General features: G+C 43.2%; 1 protein-coding gene across 1 annotated transcript in view; it reads right to left on the bottom strand.

Annotated features, from left to right (window-relative positions):
• Positions 1–16,382, bottom strand: part of SRRM4 (serine/arginine repetitive matrix 4) — a 171,829-nt gene that overhangs the window by 44,316 nt on the left and 111,131 nt on the right. Inside the window, exons 2-3 of the mRNA XM_067014659.1 lie at positions 11,905–12,051; positions 1,780–1,866 (exon numbers count right to left, since the gene is read on the bottom strand). Coding sequence (XP_066870760.1) covers positions 1,780–1,866; positions 11,905–12,051 — 234 coding nt within the window. The remainder of the gene's footprint in view (positions 1–1,779; positions 1,867–11,904; positions 12,052–16,382) is intronic.

Here is a 16,382-nt window from a genome sequence, read left to right as displayed (position 1 = left end):
CCCACTGATAAAATACCAAGGTTGAAGCGTACCAGGAGCTGCAAACTCAACGCCAACACAGGCCTGCCCCTCAGATAGCTTAAATGGATGCAGCAGGTTGGCGGGGGTGGGGGTGGGGGAGCAGGGGCGACAGCAGGGAGTGGTGAGGCCTGTGGTGAACCAGAGGGCACCTGACCCAGGGGTATGGCTGCTTCTCAGATCAGCTGAAGGTCCCAGGTAGGAATGCAGGCCTGGGCTTCTAGAGCTCCTGACTTTTGAATAGACGTTGCAAGAAAAACACATTTTCGTCTGACATCTCCTGGTTTTAAAATATGGCCACCAACTAAAAAAGACGAAAAACACTTTGCAGGTCAAATAAAACATGTCTGCAGGGGGAGATGCAGGGTTGAGAAACAATCGGACTCAGGGAATCATAGCACTTGTCCCCAGAGAGGGCTCACCGGACCTACTGAATGAATGAATGAATGAATGATGGCAGCCTGATCCCTCTGGTTTCCTTCTTTGACACGCTCTCCTGTCCATACCTAAAATCAGGAAGCTCAGGCCACTTACCCCAATTCCGCCCCTCGCCCTAGAAGGGCTGCAACTCAGGGTCTTCATTCACAGTCCCCTCTGGGTCCTCTTTGGGCCTAGCCCCTTAGAACTAGGTGAAAGGGGTGTGGAGGCAACAGGGCCCCAGAAAACCTGGAGTCAGGGCCTGAGTCATCCAGACTCTGCTCTCTGCTGCCCCCTGCAGGCTTCTTCAAATACTGCCTCCAAGGTTTGAAGGGATTTTTAACTCGCCCCTCTAAGGAACATCTCTCTGACCACCCCTTGGGGTGTGGAACACTGAACCCACTTTTAGTCTAGGGATTGACAGCCTAGAAGAAAATCTGACAATATTTTTAAATACAAAAAAATTAAAAGGTATTATTGTACACAGAAAAACCTCACAGGGTACGAAAGAGCCAATAGCTGGCCCAAAACATAAAGTCCATTATCCTTGGCATTTGCGTGTGGTGGAAGCAACTGAGGAGCCTGGAATCAAGTGTCTGTAGGTTCTGTCACCTCCTCTCTGAGACTTTATTTTCTCATCTCGAAAATGGGGATAATAGCTATAAGAGAAATGAGTCATGGTGACTAGAGTTGACAATACTGTACTGCTAAGAGATTAGATCTTAAAAGATCTCATCACAAGAAAAACCACTGTAACTATACGAGGTGATGGAGAGGTTAACCACGCTTACTGTGGTACTCATTCAGCAAATATAAACATATGTCAAATCATGACGCTGTAACCTTGGACTAATACAATGTTATAGGTCAATTATATCTCAATAAAACTGGGAAAATTTTTTTAATAAAAATAAAACGGGGATAATAATGCCTGCCTGCTAGATCGTGGTCAAGCGTAAAAGAGATCATGGAGCTCACAGTGTTTGGTACAGCTGCTCACATATGTGAGGTCTCCAAAAATAATTAAATGAGCAAATATTCATGGTCATGACTATGCTTCAGACTAGTCATTTACTATGTGCCACACACTGTGACAGCTGCTTCCACATCCATTTTCTCACCTAATTCTCATAAAACCCCAAGAGGCAGGTACTTCCACCATTTTATAGAAGTGGAAACAGGCTCAGAGAGGTGAAGTGACTTGCCCAAGGTCACACAGCTAGTTAAGAGGCATAGAGGGGATCTGAATCCCAGGGGAGTCACTGTCTGACTCCAAAGCCCTTAGTACCCCTCTTTTGGTCCATTCCCCCATCTTCAGTGTTCCATGTCCCTTGGGGCCCTCACCTCCTTCTCTTCTTCCGGGTAGCTTTCTTCTTTTTCTTCTTCCCCCTGGAGGAAGGGGGTGGCGTCAAGTCTTTGCCTTGGGAGGCACTGAGGGGAAAACAGAACTGGGTATTAGAGGACACAGGGTTCCCCAAACCCCCAATCAGGGCTGTTGCAGCTGGGAAAGGACCCAGTTCCTTGGAGGGTGAAGGACCCATAGTGAATACTTAATTACCACCTCATAGCTGATTTGGTTACACTTCAGATTAAATGCCTCAAATAAGGAGTTAATGCTGACCTAATGAGACAGATGCTGTACGTTACCCAAACATCAATTGATTAGTTAAATCAGAGTTACAGAGGTTAACTGCTCCTTAATAGATTTATTATTGAATTTGCAAATGGCTCACTTTGGTAAATAAATCAGTTTTTAAATAATTAATCGGCAGTTCAGCACCCTCTCTCCCCAATACGTCGTGTCTGTAGTTCCTGCTGGAAATTAAACAGGAGGCAGAAGGTAGGTTAAGTAGCAGCTGATTATTAAAAGTATATTTGCCAAGGTCTAATGTAACAAGATACATTTCTTAAATCGCTTCACGGAACCTCAAAAATCTCTACTCTTCAGGAATAATTATTTGCTGTTCAATTAAATTCAAAGGCTCAGGCTGCAGTTAAATGAAGTCAAGTTATCTCCTTTTATAATTGGGGCAGGCTCCAGGGATTTTTTTTAAAGCACTATCCCATGGCAAAAAGATATGGTTTTGGATGAAAAACTGCTTGGGAATTGAAACATGCCAACCCAGCTGAACCTCTCTGGGAAAATAGATTATTAATAAAATGTTACTGTCATTATTAGTAACAACACAGCTACCGTTTATTCACTTATTATGCACCAAATGTTTTATATACTTTGATGCTCACAAAAGCACTTTGAGGGTGTTATGATTTTTTTAACATCTTTATTGTAGTGTAATTGCTTTTACAATGGTGTGTTAGTTTCTGCTCTACAACAAAGTGAATCAGTTATACATATACATATATCCCCATATCTCCTCCCTCTTGCGTCTCCCTCCCAGCCTCCCTATCCCACCCCCTAGGTGGTCACAAAGCACCAAGCTGATCTCCCTGTGCTATGAGGCTGCTTCCCACCAGCTATCTATTTTACATTTGGTAGTGTATATATGTCAATGCCACTCTCTCACTTCGTCCCAGCCCCACCCCTCCCTCTCCCCGTTTCCTCAAGTCCATTCTCTACGGCTCCGTCATTAGTCCTGTCCTGCCCCTAGGTTCTTCAGAACCATGTTTTGTTTTGTTTTTTTTATAGATTCTATATATATGTGTTAGCATACGGTATTTGTTTTTCTCTTTTTGACTTACTTCACTCTGTATGACAGACTCTAAGTCCATCCACCTCACTACAAATAACTCAATTTCGTTTCTTTTTATGGCTGAGTAATATTCCATGGTATATATGTGCCACATCTTCTTTATGCATTCATCTGTCGATGGACACTTAGGTTGCTTCCATGTCCTGGCTATAGTAAATAGTGCTGCAATGAACATTGTGGTACATGACTCTTTTTGAATTATGGTTTTCTCAGGGTATATGCCCAGTTGTGGGATTGCTGGGTCACATGGTAGTTCTATTTTTAGTTTTTAAAGGAACCTCCATACTGTTCTCCATAGTGGCTGTATCAACTTGCATTCCCACCAATGGTGCAAGAGGGTTCCCTTTTCTCCACACCCTCTCCAGCATTTGTTGTTTGTAGATTTTCTGATGATGCCCATTCTGACCGGTATGAGGTGTCACCTCATTGTAGTTTTGATTTGCATTTCTCTAGTAATGAGTGATGTTGAGCAGCTTTTCATGTGCCTCTTGGCCATCTGTATGTCTTCTGTGGGGGAAATGTCTATTTAGGTCTTCTGCCCATTTTTGGATTGGGTTGTTTGTTTCTTTAATATTGAGTTGCATGAGCTGTTTATATATTTTGGAGATTAACCCTTTGTCCGTTGATTCATTTGCAAATATGTTCTCCCATTCTGAGGGTTGTCTTTTCGTCTTGTTTATGGTTTCCTTTGCTGTGCAAAAGCTTTGAAGTTTCATTAGGTTCCATTTGTTTATTTTATTTTTATTTCCATTACTCTAGGAGGTGGATCAAAAAAGATCTTGCTGTGATTTATGTCAAAGAGTGTTCTTCCTATGTTTTCCTCTAAGAGTTTTATAGTATCCGGTCTTACATTTAGATCTCGAATCCATTTTGAGTTTATTTTTGTGTATGGTTTTAGGGAGTGTTCTAATTTCATTATTTTACATGTAGCTGTCCAGTTTTCCCAGCACCACTTATTGAGAAGACTGTCTTTTCCCCATTGTATATCCTTGCCTCCTTTGTCATCGATTAGTTGACCATAGGTGCGTGGGTTTATCTCTGGGCTTTCTATCTTGTTCCATTGATGTATGTTTCTGTTTGGGGGCTAGTACCATATTGTCTTGATTACTGTAGCTTTGTAGTATAGTCTGAAGTCAGGGAGTCTGATTCCTCCAGCTCCGTTTTGTTCCCTCATGACTGCTTTGGCTATTTGGGGTCTTTTATGTCTCCATACACATTTTAAGATTTTTTGTTCTAGCTCTGTGAAAAATGCCATTGGTAGTTTGATAGGGATTGCACTGAATCTGCAGACTGCTTTGGGTGGTACAGTCATTTTCACAATGTTGATTCTTCCAATCCAAGGACATGGTATATCTCTCCATCTGTTGGTATCATCATTAATTTCTTTCATCAGTGTCTTATAGTTTTCTGCATACAGGTAGGTTGCCTCCTCAGGTAGGTTTATCCCTAGGTATTTTACTCTTTTTGTTGCAGTGGTAAATGGTAGTGTTTCCTTAATTTCTCTTTCAGATTTTCCATCATTAGAGTATAGGAATGCAAGAGATTTCTGTGCATTAATTTTGTATCCTGCTACTCTACCAAATTCATTGATTAGCTCTAGCAGTTTTCTTGTGGCATCTTTAGGATTCTCTATGTATAGCATCATGTCATCTGCAAACAGTGGCAGCTTTCCTTCTTTTCTGATTTGGATTTCTTTTATTTCTTTTTCTACTCTGATTGCTGTGGCTAAAACTTCCAAAACTATGTTGAATAATAGTGGTGAGAGTGGACAACCTTGTCTTGTGCCTAACATTAGAGGAAATAGTTTCAGTTTTTCACCACTGGGAACGATGTTGGCTGTGGGTTTGTCATATATGGCCTTTATTATACTGAGGTAAGTTCCTTCTATGCCTACTTTCTGGAGGGTTTTATCATAAGTGGGTGTTAATTTTTTTTTTCTTTTTTCTTTTTTTGCAGTATGCAGGCCTCTCACTGCTGTGGCCTCTTCCATTGCAGAGCACAGGCTCCAGATGCGCAGGCTCAGTAGCCATGGCTCACGGGCCTAGCCACTCTGCAGCATGTGGGATCTTCCTGGACCGGGGCACGAACCCATGTCCCCTGCATCGGTAGGCGGACTCTCAACCACTGCACCACCAGGGAAGCCCGTGGGTGTTGAATTTTGTCAAAAGATTTTTCTGCATCTATTGAGCTGATCACATGTTTTTCATCCTTCAATTTGTTAATATGGTATATCACACTGATTGATTTGCATATATTGAAGAATCCTTGCATTCCTGAGATAAACCCCACTTGATCATGGTATATGATCCTTTTAATGTGCTGTTGGATTCTGTTTGCTAGTATTTTGTTGAGGAGTTTTGCATCTATGTTCATCAGTGATATTGGCCTGTAGTTCTTTCTTTGTGACGTCTTTGTCTAGTTTTGGTATCAGGGTGATAATGGCCTTGTAGAATGAGTTTGGGAGTGTTCCTTCCTCTGCTATATTTTGGAAGAGTTTGAGAAGGATAGGTGTTAGCTCTTCTCTAAATGTTTGATAGAATTCGCCTGTGAAGCCATCTGGTCCTGGGTTTTTGTTTGTTGGAAGATTTTTAATCCCAGTTTCAATTTCAGTGCTTGTGATTGGGCTCTTTATATTTTCTATTTCTTCCTGGTTCAGTTTCGGAAGGTTGTGCTTTTCCAAGAATCTGTCCATTTCTTCTTTTCTAAGAATTTGTCCCGGCTGTCCATTTTACTGGCATATAGTTGCCTGTAGTAATCTCCCATGATCCTTTGTATTTCTGCCGTGTCAGTAGTTACTTCTCCTTTTTCATCTCTAATTCTGTTAATTTGAGTCTTCTCTCTTTTTGTCTTGATGAGTCTGGCTAATGGTTTATCAATTTTGTTAATCTTCTCAAAGAACCAGCTTTTAGTTTTATTGCTCTTTGCTATCATTTCCTTCATTTTTTTTTTCATTTATTTCTGATCTGATCTTTATGATTTCTTTCCTTCTGCTAACTTTGGGGATTTTTGTTCTTCTTTCTCTAATTGTTTTAGGTGTAAGGTTAGGTTGTTTATTTGAAATGTTTCTTGTTTCTTGAGGTAGGATTGCATTGCTATAAACTTCCCTTTTATTACTGCTTTTGCTGCATCCCATAGGTTTTGGGTTGTCGTGTTTTCACTGTCTTTTGTTTCTAGGTATTTTTTGATTTCCTCTTTGATTTCTTCCATGATCTCTTGGTTATTAAGTAGTGTACTGTTTAGCCTCCATGTGTTTGTATTTTTTTTTTTTTTTTTTTGTGATATGCGGGTCTCTCACCGTTGTGGCCTCTCCCATTGCAAAGCACAGGCTCCGGACGCGCAGGCCCAGCGGCCATGGCTCACGGGCCCAGCCGCTCCGTGGCACGTGGGATCCTCCCGGACCGGGGCACGAACCTGTGTCCCCTGCATCGGCAGGCGGATTCTCAACCACTGCGCCACCAGGGAAGCCCCTGTATTTTTTAACAGATTCTTTTTCCTGTAATTGACATCTAGTCTCATAGCATTGTGGTAGGAAAAGATACTTGATACAATTTCAATTTTCTGAAATTTATCAAGGCTTGATTTGTGACCCAAGATATGATCTATCCTGGAGAATGTTCCATGAGCACTTGAGAAGAAAATGTATTCTGTTGTTTTTGGATGGAATGTCCTATAAATATCAATTAAGTCCATCTTGTTTAATGTATCATTTAGAGCTTGTGTTTCCTTATTTATTTTCATTTTGGATGATCTGGCCATTTGTGAAAGTGGGGTGTTAAAGTCCCCTACTATGATTACTGTCAGTTTCCCCTTTTATGGCTGTTAGCATTTGCCTTATGTATTCAGGTGTTCCTCTGTTGGGTGCATAAATATTACAATTGTTATACCTTCTTCTTGGATTGATCCCTTGATCATTATGTAGTGTCCTTTGTCTTTTGTAGTAATCTTTATTTTAAATTCTATTTTGTCTGATATGCAATTGCTACTCCAGCTTTCTTTTGATTTCCATTTTCATGGAATATCTTTCTCCACCCCCTCACTTTCAGTCTGTATGTGTCCCTAGGTCTGAAGTGGGTCTCTTGTAGACAGCATATATATGGGTCTTATTTTTGTATCCATTCAGCCAGTCTATGTCTTTTGGTGGGAGTATTTAATCCATTTACATTTAAGGTAATTATCAATATATATGTTCCTATTACCATTTTCTTAACTGTTTTGGGTTTGTTGTTGAAGGTCTTTTCCTTCTCTTGTGTTTCCTGCCTAGAGAAATTCCTTTAGCATTTGTTGAAAAGCCGGTGTGGTGGTGCTGAATTCTCTTAGCTTTTGCTTGTCTGTAAAGGTTTTAATTTCTCTGTCGGATCTGAATGAGATCCTTGCCGGGTAGAGTAATCTTTGTTGTAGGTTTTTCCCTTCACCACTTTAAATATGTCTTGCCACTCCCTTCTGGCTTGCAGAGTTTCCGCTGAAAGATCAGCTGTTAAGCTTACGGGGATTCTCTTGTGTGCTATTTGTTGCTTTTCCCTTGCTGCTTTTAATATTTTTTCTTTGTATTTAATTTTTGATAGTTTGATTAATATGTGTCTTGGCGTGTTTCTCCTTGGATTTATCATGTATGGGACTCTCTGTGCTTCCTGGACTTGATTATTTCCTTTCCCATATTAGGGGACGTTTTCAACTGTAATTTCTTCAAATATTTTCTCAGTCCGTTTCTTTCTCTCGTCTTCTTCTGGGAACCCTATAATTCGAATGTTGGTATGTTTAATATTGTCTCAGAGGTCTCTAAGACTGTCCTCAATTCTTTTCATTCTTTTTTCTTTATTCTGCTCTGTGGTAGTTATTTCCACTATTTTATCTTCCAGGTCACTTATCCGTTCTTCTGCCTCAGTTATTCTGCTATTGATTCCTTCTACAGAATTTTAAATTTAATTTATTGTGCTGTTCATCATTGTTTGTTTGCTCTTTAGTTCTTCTAGGTCCTTGTTAAACGTTTCTTGTACTGTCTCCATTCTATTTCCACGATTTTGGATCATCTTTACTATCATTACTCTGAATTCTTTTTCAGGTAGACTGCCTATTTCCTCTTCATTTGTTTGGTCTGGTGGGCTTTCACCTTGCTCCTTCATCTGCTGTGTATTCCTCTGTCTTCTCATTTTGTTTATCTTACTGTGTTTGGGGTCTCCTTTTTGCAGGCTGCGGGTTCATAGTTCCCATTGTTTTTGGTGTCTGCGCCCAGTGGCTAAGGTTGGTTCAGTGGGTTGTGTAGGTTTCCTGGTGGAGGGGACTGGTGCCTGTGCTCTGGTGGATGAGGCTGGATCTTGTCTTTGTGGTGGGCAGGACTGCATCCGGTGGTGTGTTTTGGGGTGTCTGTGACCTTATTATGATTTTAGGCAGCCTCTCTGCTAATGGATGGGGTTTTGTTCCTGTCTTGCTAGTTGTTTGGCATAGGGTGTCCAGCACTGTAGCTTGCTGGTTGTTGAGTGGAGCTGGGTCTTAGTGTTGAGATGAAGATCTCTGGGAGAGTTTTCGCCGTTTGAAATTACGTGGAGCCGGGAGGTCTCTGGTGGACCAGTGTCCTGAACTCGGCTCTCCCACCTCAGAGGCACAGGCCTGACACCTGGCCGGAGTGCCAAGACCCCGTCAGCCGCACAGCAGCAGCTCTGTCCCTCACTGCGCCTCCTGGGTCACGGCCTGTAGGCTGCTGCTGAACCCGTCTCCTGCTTCCACCTGTGGTAACCCAACAGGAGCAAGGGCAAGCAGACAGTCTCAAGAGGGTCTGCTGCTGAATGGTGGCCAGCCTCGTTCTCATCCCTCAGCCCGGCAGCAGTCCAGCAGCTGCAGCCGCATCTCCTTTCTAACAAGTCCTAAAGGCGTACTCAGATGACACCTTGTAGAACTTTCTGGGGATCAGGGTCAAAGAGCCTGTCAACACAGTGGCGACCGCTAGCTGTTACTTCCGAAAGGCCGCTCCTGCGGACTGGGGTCTCCGTCAGGCACGCCATCTTGGTGTTACGATTTTTACTGTCTCATTCTGCAGGCGAAGAAAACCAGGCTCAAGAGAGTTGAACTGTCTTGCTCAGGGCTGCACAGTAAGGAGGTATCCGAGTTGGAATTTGAATCGAGGCGTGTGTGATTCCTAGCCTGAGAGCTTTCCCACAAAACCAGCTGCCTTTTCACACTTGTTTGTGTGGCTGATCTTTTGGAAGTTACTCAACTCTTTACAAAACATCATAAAATGCTGCCATAATTAATTCCATTCTAAGAATCTGGTATTTACAGTTAGTAGAAAAAAACGATACAGTGATTAGAATATATGTTAAGGTCTCTGCACTGTCAGCCAATAAAAGTCATATAGCCATATCTAGAACAGTTTCAAGAGAGTCACCTTTAGCAGGTTAAAAATAAAAATCACAGGGATTAAGTACCTAGCTACTTAACTACACTTACGTGTTATATAAAGCACAAAACACGGCACACATAGCCGGGAAGCAAACAGGCCTCTTGTGTAAGCACGGTCGGCCACTTCCAGATTTTTCCTTCCACGAGGGCTTGACACAGAGTAAGAGCCTAATGAACATTTGTTGAGTGACCAAATGAGGGAGGAATGGATGAAATAATGTAGACACTTGCTAAATCATCTTGTTTCATATAAACACTTCCCAGTGTAACAGCTGCCAGGAATTTGAGAGAAACTGAAAACATTTAAGGCACAAATGCTCAAGGAGAAAGAAAAGACCTTTTTAAAATGTGTCTTATCAAATAGAGAAAGATTTTATTGTTTCTGTCAATTACTGGCACATCATTCTCATACCCCAGGGTCTCAGGGGAGCAAGGTTTGGGAACCACTATCCTAAACTCAGATTTAAGTGATGAGATAAAACCCCAAAGCCCCACAGAGAAAGACAAATATCATATGATATCATTTATTTGTGGAATCTAAAAAAATGATACAAATGAACTTATTTACAAAACAGAAATAGACTCACAGGCATAGAAAACAAACGTATGGAGTGGGGTGGGAGGGGGAGATAAATGAGGAGTTTGGGATTAACAGATACACACGACATATAAAATAGGTAAACAACAGGGACCTACTGTATAGCGCAGGGAATTAGACTCAATATCTTGTAATAACCTACCATGGAAAAGAATCTGAAAAAGAATATATATATATATATATATCTCAATCACTTTACTGTACACTTGAAACTAAAACAACTTTGCAAATTAACTATACCTCAAAAAAAAAATACTGCTAGGAAAAAAAAAGCCCTTGAATCTGGATGGATTTGATGTCTGTGGGGGGGGGGGGTAATTAACCCCCTCCCTAAATCCCAAATGCCTTTCCTCTACCTCTTTATTTTCCATGCACCAGTCTCCCGGGTAGGCCCTTGCACACAGTGGGGCAGTAGGGCCAGAATAGTGGTTAAGTGCACCACAGTGACATAAGGGGCGGTTAAACATGCAGCAGTTAAGTATGCAGTGGTCACATATACAGTGGTTCACTACACAGTGGTCAGATACGCGGAGGGGAAGTGTGCAGCCGTAAAGAATGCTGGCTCCAGGAACGGACACACTTGGATTTGAAGTACTGCTCTATTACTTCCTAGCTGGGCGGCCTCTATGAGTATCATTTTCATCATCTGTAAAATGGGTATAAAACATGAGACCTGTGTCCTAAGTTCGTTACAAGGAACGAGGGAGCTTACTCATGCGATGTGCCCTGGACCAGCACGGAGCAAGTTTACAGTAAACGTAGTGTCTATTATTCTAATTATTATGATCTTGATTATCACTAGCAATAGGTTTATCATCAATATTGTGGCTTTTACTCATGTCAGAGAGCAGGTCACAGATAGGGGAAGGGAGCAAGGGGCCTGGACACTCTACAATCAAATGGACGACACAGCATCATTTTTAGATTATCATGTCCAGAACCTTCTCTTCTGGCTCCATGAGACTCCAACTAACATCTTAAGGTCCTCTTATATTCCAGGCTCACTGTCAGGATCTGTATACACCTGATCTGATTTAATCTTCACTCGACTTTGAGAATTAGATCTCAATATCCCCATTTTATAGTTGTGAAAACTGAGGCTCACACAAGAAAACAAACTTGCCCAAGGTCACTCAGTTAGTAAGTGATGGTGTGCAGGTTTGAACGCAAGTCCCTACAACACACTAAGTCCCCTTTGGCTGTCTAGGAGTCGATGTTTTGAAAGTATGGAAGTTCCCTTCCCCGCCCCTTCTCTCTCCATCTCCTCCAGCCTCTTATGGAAACAACTTTTTTTTTTTTTTTTTCTGTTTCTGGGGAAAATCCTCCAGAACTGATGTTGAACTTCACTTCTTCAAGCTGATAGGACTTAACTGTTTCTCCCTCATTGAAATCACGGCCTAACTAACTAAAGCCTGTAGCCAGCCCGGGTAGAGGGCACCCTGGGTGGAGGAGCAGACTTCGTCCATGAAAGCTGCTCTGGCTTCCTAAGCCACTGCCTCTGGATTCAGGCTCTTAACTAGAGACTCCTGTTCATAAGCCTCAGGGGTCTATGAGCCCTCTGAAATGGTACACAGAATTTGGGGAGTATTCTTGGCATTCATAGCTTCCATCTCATTCTCAGATGGGTTTTGATCTGATTTAAGGATCTCAGAGAGGAACTTGCAAAAGCGAGAGGGGAAGAGTGGTCAGAGAGACAAACTTCGTTTCTCCATCCTCGAGTTGAACTTCCCTGCTAGACTGAAGAGGGGGGCGGGGGCAGGGTCTCACCTGTGTGCTCTGGCAGGACTGGCCTCCTGGCAGGCTTTGCCTCTCTCCCAGCTGTTGGAGCCCAAGACCTCAGTGGCCAGAGGCTGGCTCAACTTTTCCGAGGGTCCATCCTGAGCTGGGACCATGGGGCTGCTCTGGGGTTCTGTCCTGGAGGGGAGGAAATAAGGAGGCAAAAGTGTCAGGATACGACAGAGATTCTTAACGTTCATCAAACCTTCACAGATGTCAGAATATTTCCAACCTCCCTCGGAGTTAAGTTGGGGCCATAACATCAGCAAGGGTCAATGGTCTCTGAATGGGAGTGATATGTATTGTTCCCAGTTTGAGGCAGTAAGATCAGTGTGTCACCTCCAGCTCTCTCTCCCTCTGTCACAGTGACTTTGGAGGCCACGCATTCCAAAAGGGGAAGCTACTTGATGGAGGAGAGATGCCTGGACCACATCAGACTTTGCATGACAGAGATAAGCCTTAGTTAGGTTAAGCCACTGAGGTTTAGGGATTTACTTGTTACTGCAGCATAGCCCAGCCTAACCTGATTGAATCACAGGGAGAAGCTGGAAACCAGCATTTTACTTCCTTCCTCAAGACTTAATTGGAGGCCAAAGCAGTACAGGATTAGTTCAAACTCTCCTTTGCCATTTCTATCCCACTTTTCTGCCTTATCTGTGTATGGCACAGAGACAGCTTCATTTAAACACTATCTTCACGGTTTAGTAACTCTAGGTCCTGGGATCAGTCCCTCAACCTCTCTGAGCTGCAGTTTCCCCAACTATAAAATAGGGAATAATATCAGTCCATACATTGTTGAGTTGTTGTGAAGATAAAATGAGATAATATAAGCAGACAGGAAGGCCTAAGAAATATCACTTCCCTTTCCCTTTACTTCTCTGTGAACCAAACCTCCCATTTGGTGTCCTTAGCAGGTGTGAGCTCACCTACTTGGGATGGCAGTTCCCATGAAGGCCTGAAGTTCTCTTCCCTGCCTCTTGAGATGAGGTCCAAATAACACAGGGAAATTACCTGTGGTCCCACCTCCTTCTCTGAGTCCCAGAGAGGGAAAGGAAGTTGCTTAGTTACTCAGTCTTTGAAGAAGCTGTCACTCAAGTCTCCTGGCTCCTGTCATTCAGTCAGGAGTCTGAGAGCCACAGGTGGATCTGGCACCACCCAGCGAGCGTCCCTGCCTGCAAATCCCAGGTCAAGCATTGACCAAAGGCATTAGCATGTCTCCTGCACCGAGCTCCTGCAGCCAGTGCATCAAGATCGGTTTTATGACTTGGGATGAATGCATCTGATAAGGCCCCTGCTCCTTAGGGCTGCCAGGAGCGCAGGCCAAGCCTGGTCAATATTGAAGGAAGGGCAGCAAAACACATCCTTCTCTGTCAGCCGCTTATTGGTGCATCTTTAGAAGCAGAGCTGGGGGATACTTCAAGCTCAGGAAGGATGGAGATTCTAGGCGGGTCTGCCCAGCCCTCCTCACTGCCAACTCCATGCTACTAGAACTCCGGTTTTCCCTACACCTCCCTGCACCCCTTCTCCCACGATGAGGGTTCCATTTCCATGCCTGCGTTTCCTCCGGTCTCTCTGTGTGCAATGCCGCCCTGGCTCTTTTCAGATAACTCAAAGCTTGCAGTTTCTGCCCAGCCTCCAGCAAGGTTTGCCTCTCCCCACACCTGTCCTAGCCAAGGCTAACCCAACATTCACTAACGCCTATTCCCTGAGTGCCTGCAGTGTGTCCAGGCCAGTTCTAAGTCCGGCGATGCAGCAAACAAGACACAGGTGTTCCCCGAGATCATGGAGTTTAGGTTACAGATGGAAAAGCAGGTAATAAACACACAAGAAAGTAACAATATGGCTTATTTGTTGGTAATAAGTTATGGAGAGAATAAATCAGTGGAATGGGGCTAGGAAATGGGAGGGGTGACTGTTACCTCGTATACAGTAATCAGGGAAGGCCTTTTTCAGGAAGTAACAAGAGAGTGGAGACTTGAAGGATCAGAGACTAACCTTGCAGTTTGTGTTGGTTTTAAAATGTGTTCACAAATTCTTTGACACTCATACCATCAAAAGCTGAATCCTAGAAGATGTGGTATATATATGATGGAATACTACTCAGCCATATAGAAGAATGAAATAGTGTCTTTTGCAGTAACATGGATGGACCTGGAGATTACCATACTAAGTGAAGAAAGTCAGACAGAGAAAGAGAAATATCATATGATACCACTTATATGTGGAATCTAAAAAAACCGATACAAATAAACTTATTTACAAAACAGAAATAGACTCACAGACATAGAAAACAAACTTACTGTTACCAAAGGGGAAAGCGGGGGGAGGGAAAAATTAGGAGTTTGGGATTAACAGATACACACTACTATATAGAAAACAGATAAACAGCAAGGACCTACTGTATGGCACGGTGAACTATACTCAATATTTTGTAATAACCTATTTGGGAAAATAATCTGAAAAAGAATATCTATATGTGTGTGTGTGTGCACGTGCGTGTGTGTGTGTGTACACACACACGCACACGCACACACGATGGAATCACTTTGCTGTACACCTGAAACTAACACAATATTGTAAGTCAACTATACTTCAATAAAAAATAAATAAATTTTAAAAAAAGAGAAAAAAAAAAAAGCTGGAGCCTAATTTCCATCCCTGTGAATACTGGATGGGCTAGTGACTCACTTATAATGAACAGACTGAATTAAAAGTGATGATATGTGACTTCCAAGACTAGGTCATGAAGGCAACTTCTGCCTCTTCCTCTTGGATTGATCACTTTGAAGGAAGCTGGTTGCCATGTTGTGAGGACACTCAAGCAGCCCTGTGGAGACGCCCGTGTGACAGAACTGAGGCCTCCTGCCAACAGCCAGCACTATCAGCCATGTGACTGAGCCACCCTGGAAGTGGGTCCCCCGGCTGCAGTCAAGCCTTCAGATAAGACAGCAGCCGTGGCTGACATCTGACCACCATCTCATGAGAGTGGTGAGTCAGTCACCCAGCCAAACTCCTGACTCACAGGAACTGCAAAACATAACTGCTTATTGTTGTTTTAAGCCACAAAGATTTGGAGTATTTTGTTGCTCAGTAATATACAACTTCTGTACACGTATCCGCAATCAGTGGAAGTATGTCCTAGGCAGAAGGAACAGCAAGTTCAAAGACACTTGGCATATACAGAGAATAGCAAGCAGGGGTTAGAGTGATAAGAGGAGAGATCAGAGATGAGCTCTTTGATGGGACCTAGGAATCTGTATTCTTAAAAAGTTCCTTGGGGGCCTCTGATACTGTGCCAGGTTTAGCAAAGCCTGGACTACATAGGTCATGGAGGACCTTTGGGTCCCACGCGGCTACGATGGGTGATGTGGTCTGGCTTACATTTCAGAAGGTTCGCTCCACAGGCTTCGGACACTCAAAGGAAGGGAAGAAAGAGATCAGGAGGCTCTACTGCAATGACTTAGTGATCAGCGAGTTTATCAATGGCTGCGTATTGCCCAGCAGAGTCTTGAGTTGGACACACACACGAGGATGGCATTTTGGACTTCCTGGAGAATTACAGGAAACCAAGACACAAATGTGTGCCTGAGGCAACCTTGCACTAGGCAGAAACTGAGCTGATGTGAGGACTTTGGCAGTGAATAAATACATGACAAACAGTGCTGGCATTGGATGGAAGGTCTCAGTGACTTGTGCTAATAGAGGCATGGGTTATCCCCAGTGCAGGGAAAGCTGGGGGATACTACTGCCAGGCACTGGCGGACAAGGCTTAGGGCAGGGACCACGCCTCATCCATTGCTGCCAGCAGCAGGGTGGAGAAGCAGCGATGGAAACCCTGACGATGGCTTGATGAGGAGAGAGGTATAATGGAGTTGCTGCAGCTTATAGCTTGACACTCCCTGATGTGGTAGCTCTTTTTTTTTTTTCCCCAATAGCACTGGCTTCCCCTTCCTGGTATTGGCTACCTCACCTGGGATCATAACACAAACAAAAACAGAATTAATTCTACCAGGCTGACAGGGAGCGGTGAGGGAAAGATGAAAGGAATTCTTCCTAATGTAAGATTTTTAGATTTTTTTTAAGTGTGTTCTGATACTTTGCTTCTTAGCTTTTTTAAAACTGAAAGAGACTCGGGGATCATGGAGTCCAGGCTCTGCTAAACATGGCACAGTATCAGAGGCCCCTAAGGAACTTAAAAAAATACAGATTCCTAGGTCCCATCATAGCCATAATAAATCAGAGTCTCCAAGGATGAAACGTGGGAACCTGCAACTCAAAGAAACATCCCAGGTAATCCACCTTCTATTAGGTCAAGAAGAAATCCAAACTGATGATTGGGATTCAAAGGCTCGGAATGATCTGGCCTCTGTCCCTCTAGACCCCGTCTCCTACCCCTCTCCCCGTCCCTTACTCTACTTTGGCCACATGGCCTTCTTGCTGTTCCTCAAAGGGAACAGGGTCCTTACTCA

This window comes from Kogia breviceps, chromosome 15 (assembly GCF_026419965.1).
Source record: "Kogia breviceps isolate mKogBre1 chromosome 15, mKogBre1 haplotype 1, whole genome shotgun sequence".
In the NCBI taxonomy this organism is placed as follows: domain Eukaryota; kingdom Metazoa; phylum Chordata; class Mammalia; order Artiodactyla; family Physeteridae; genus Kogia; species Kogia breviceps.
The sequence above is the reverse complement of the archived record's forward strand: the minus strand, read 5'-3'. Positions and strand labels throughout refer to the sequence as shown.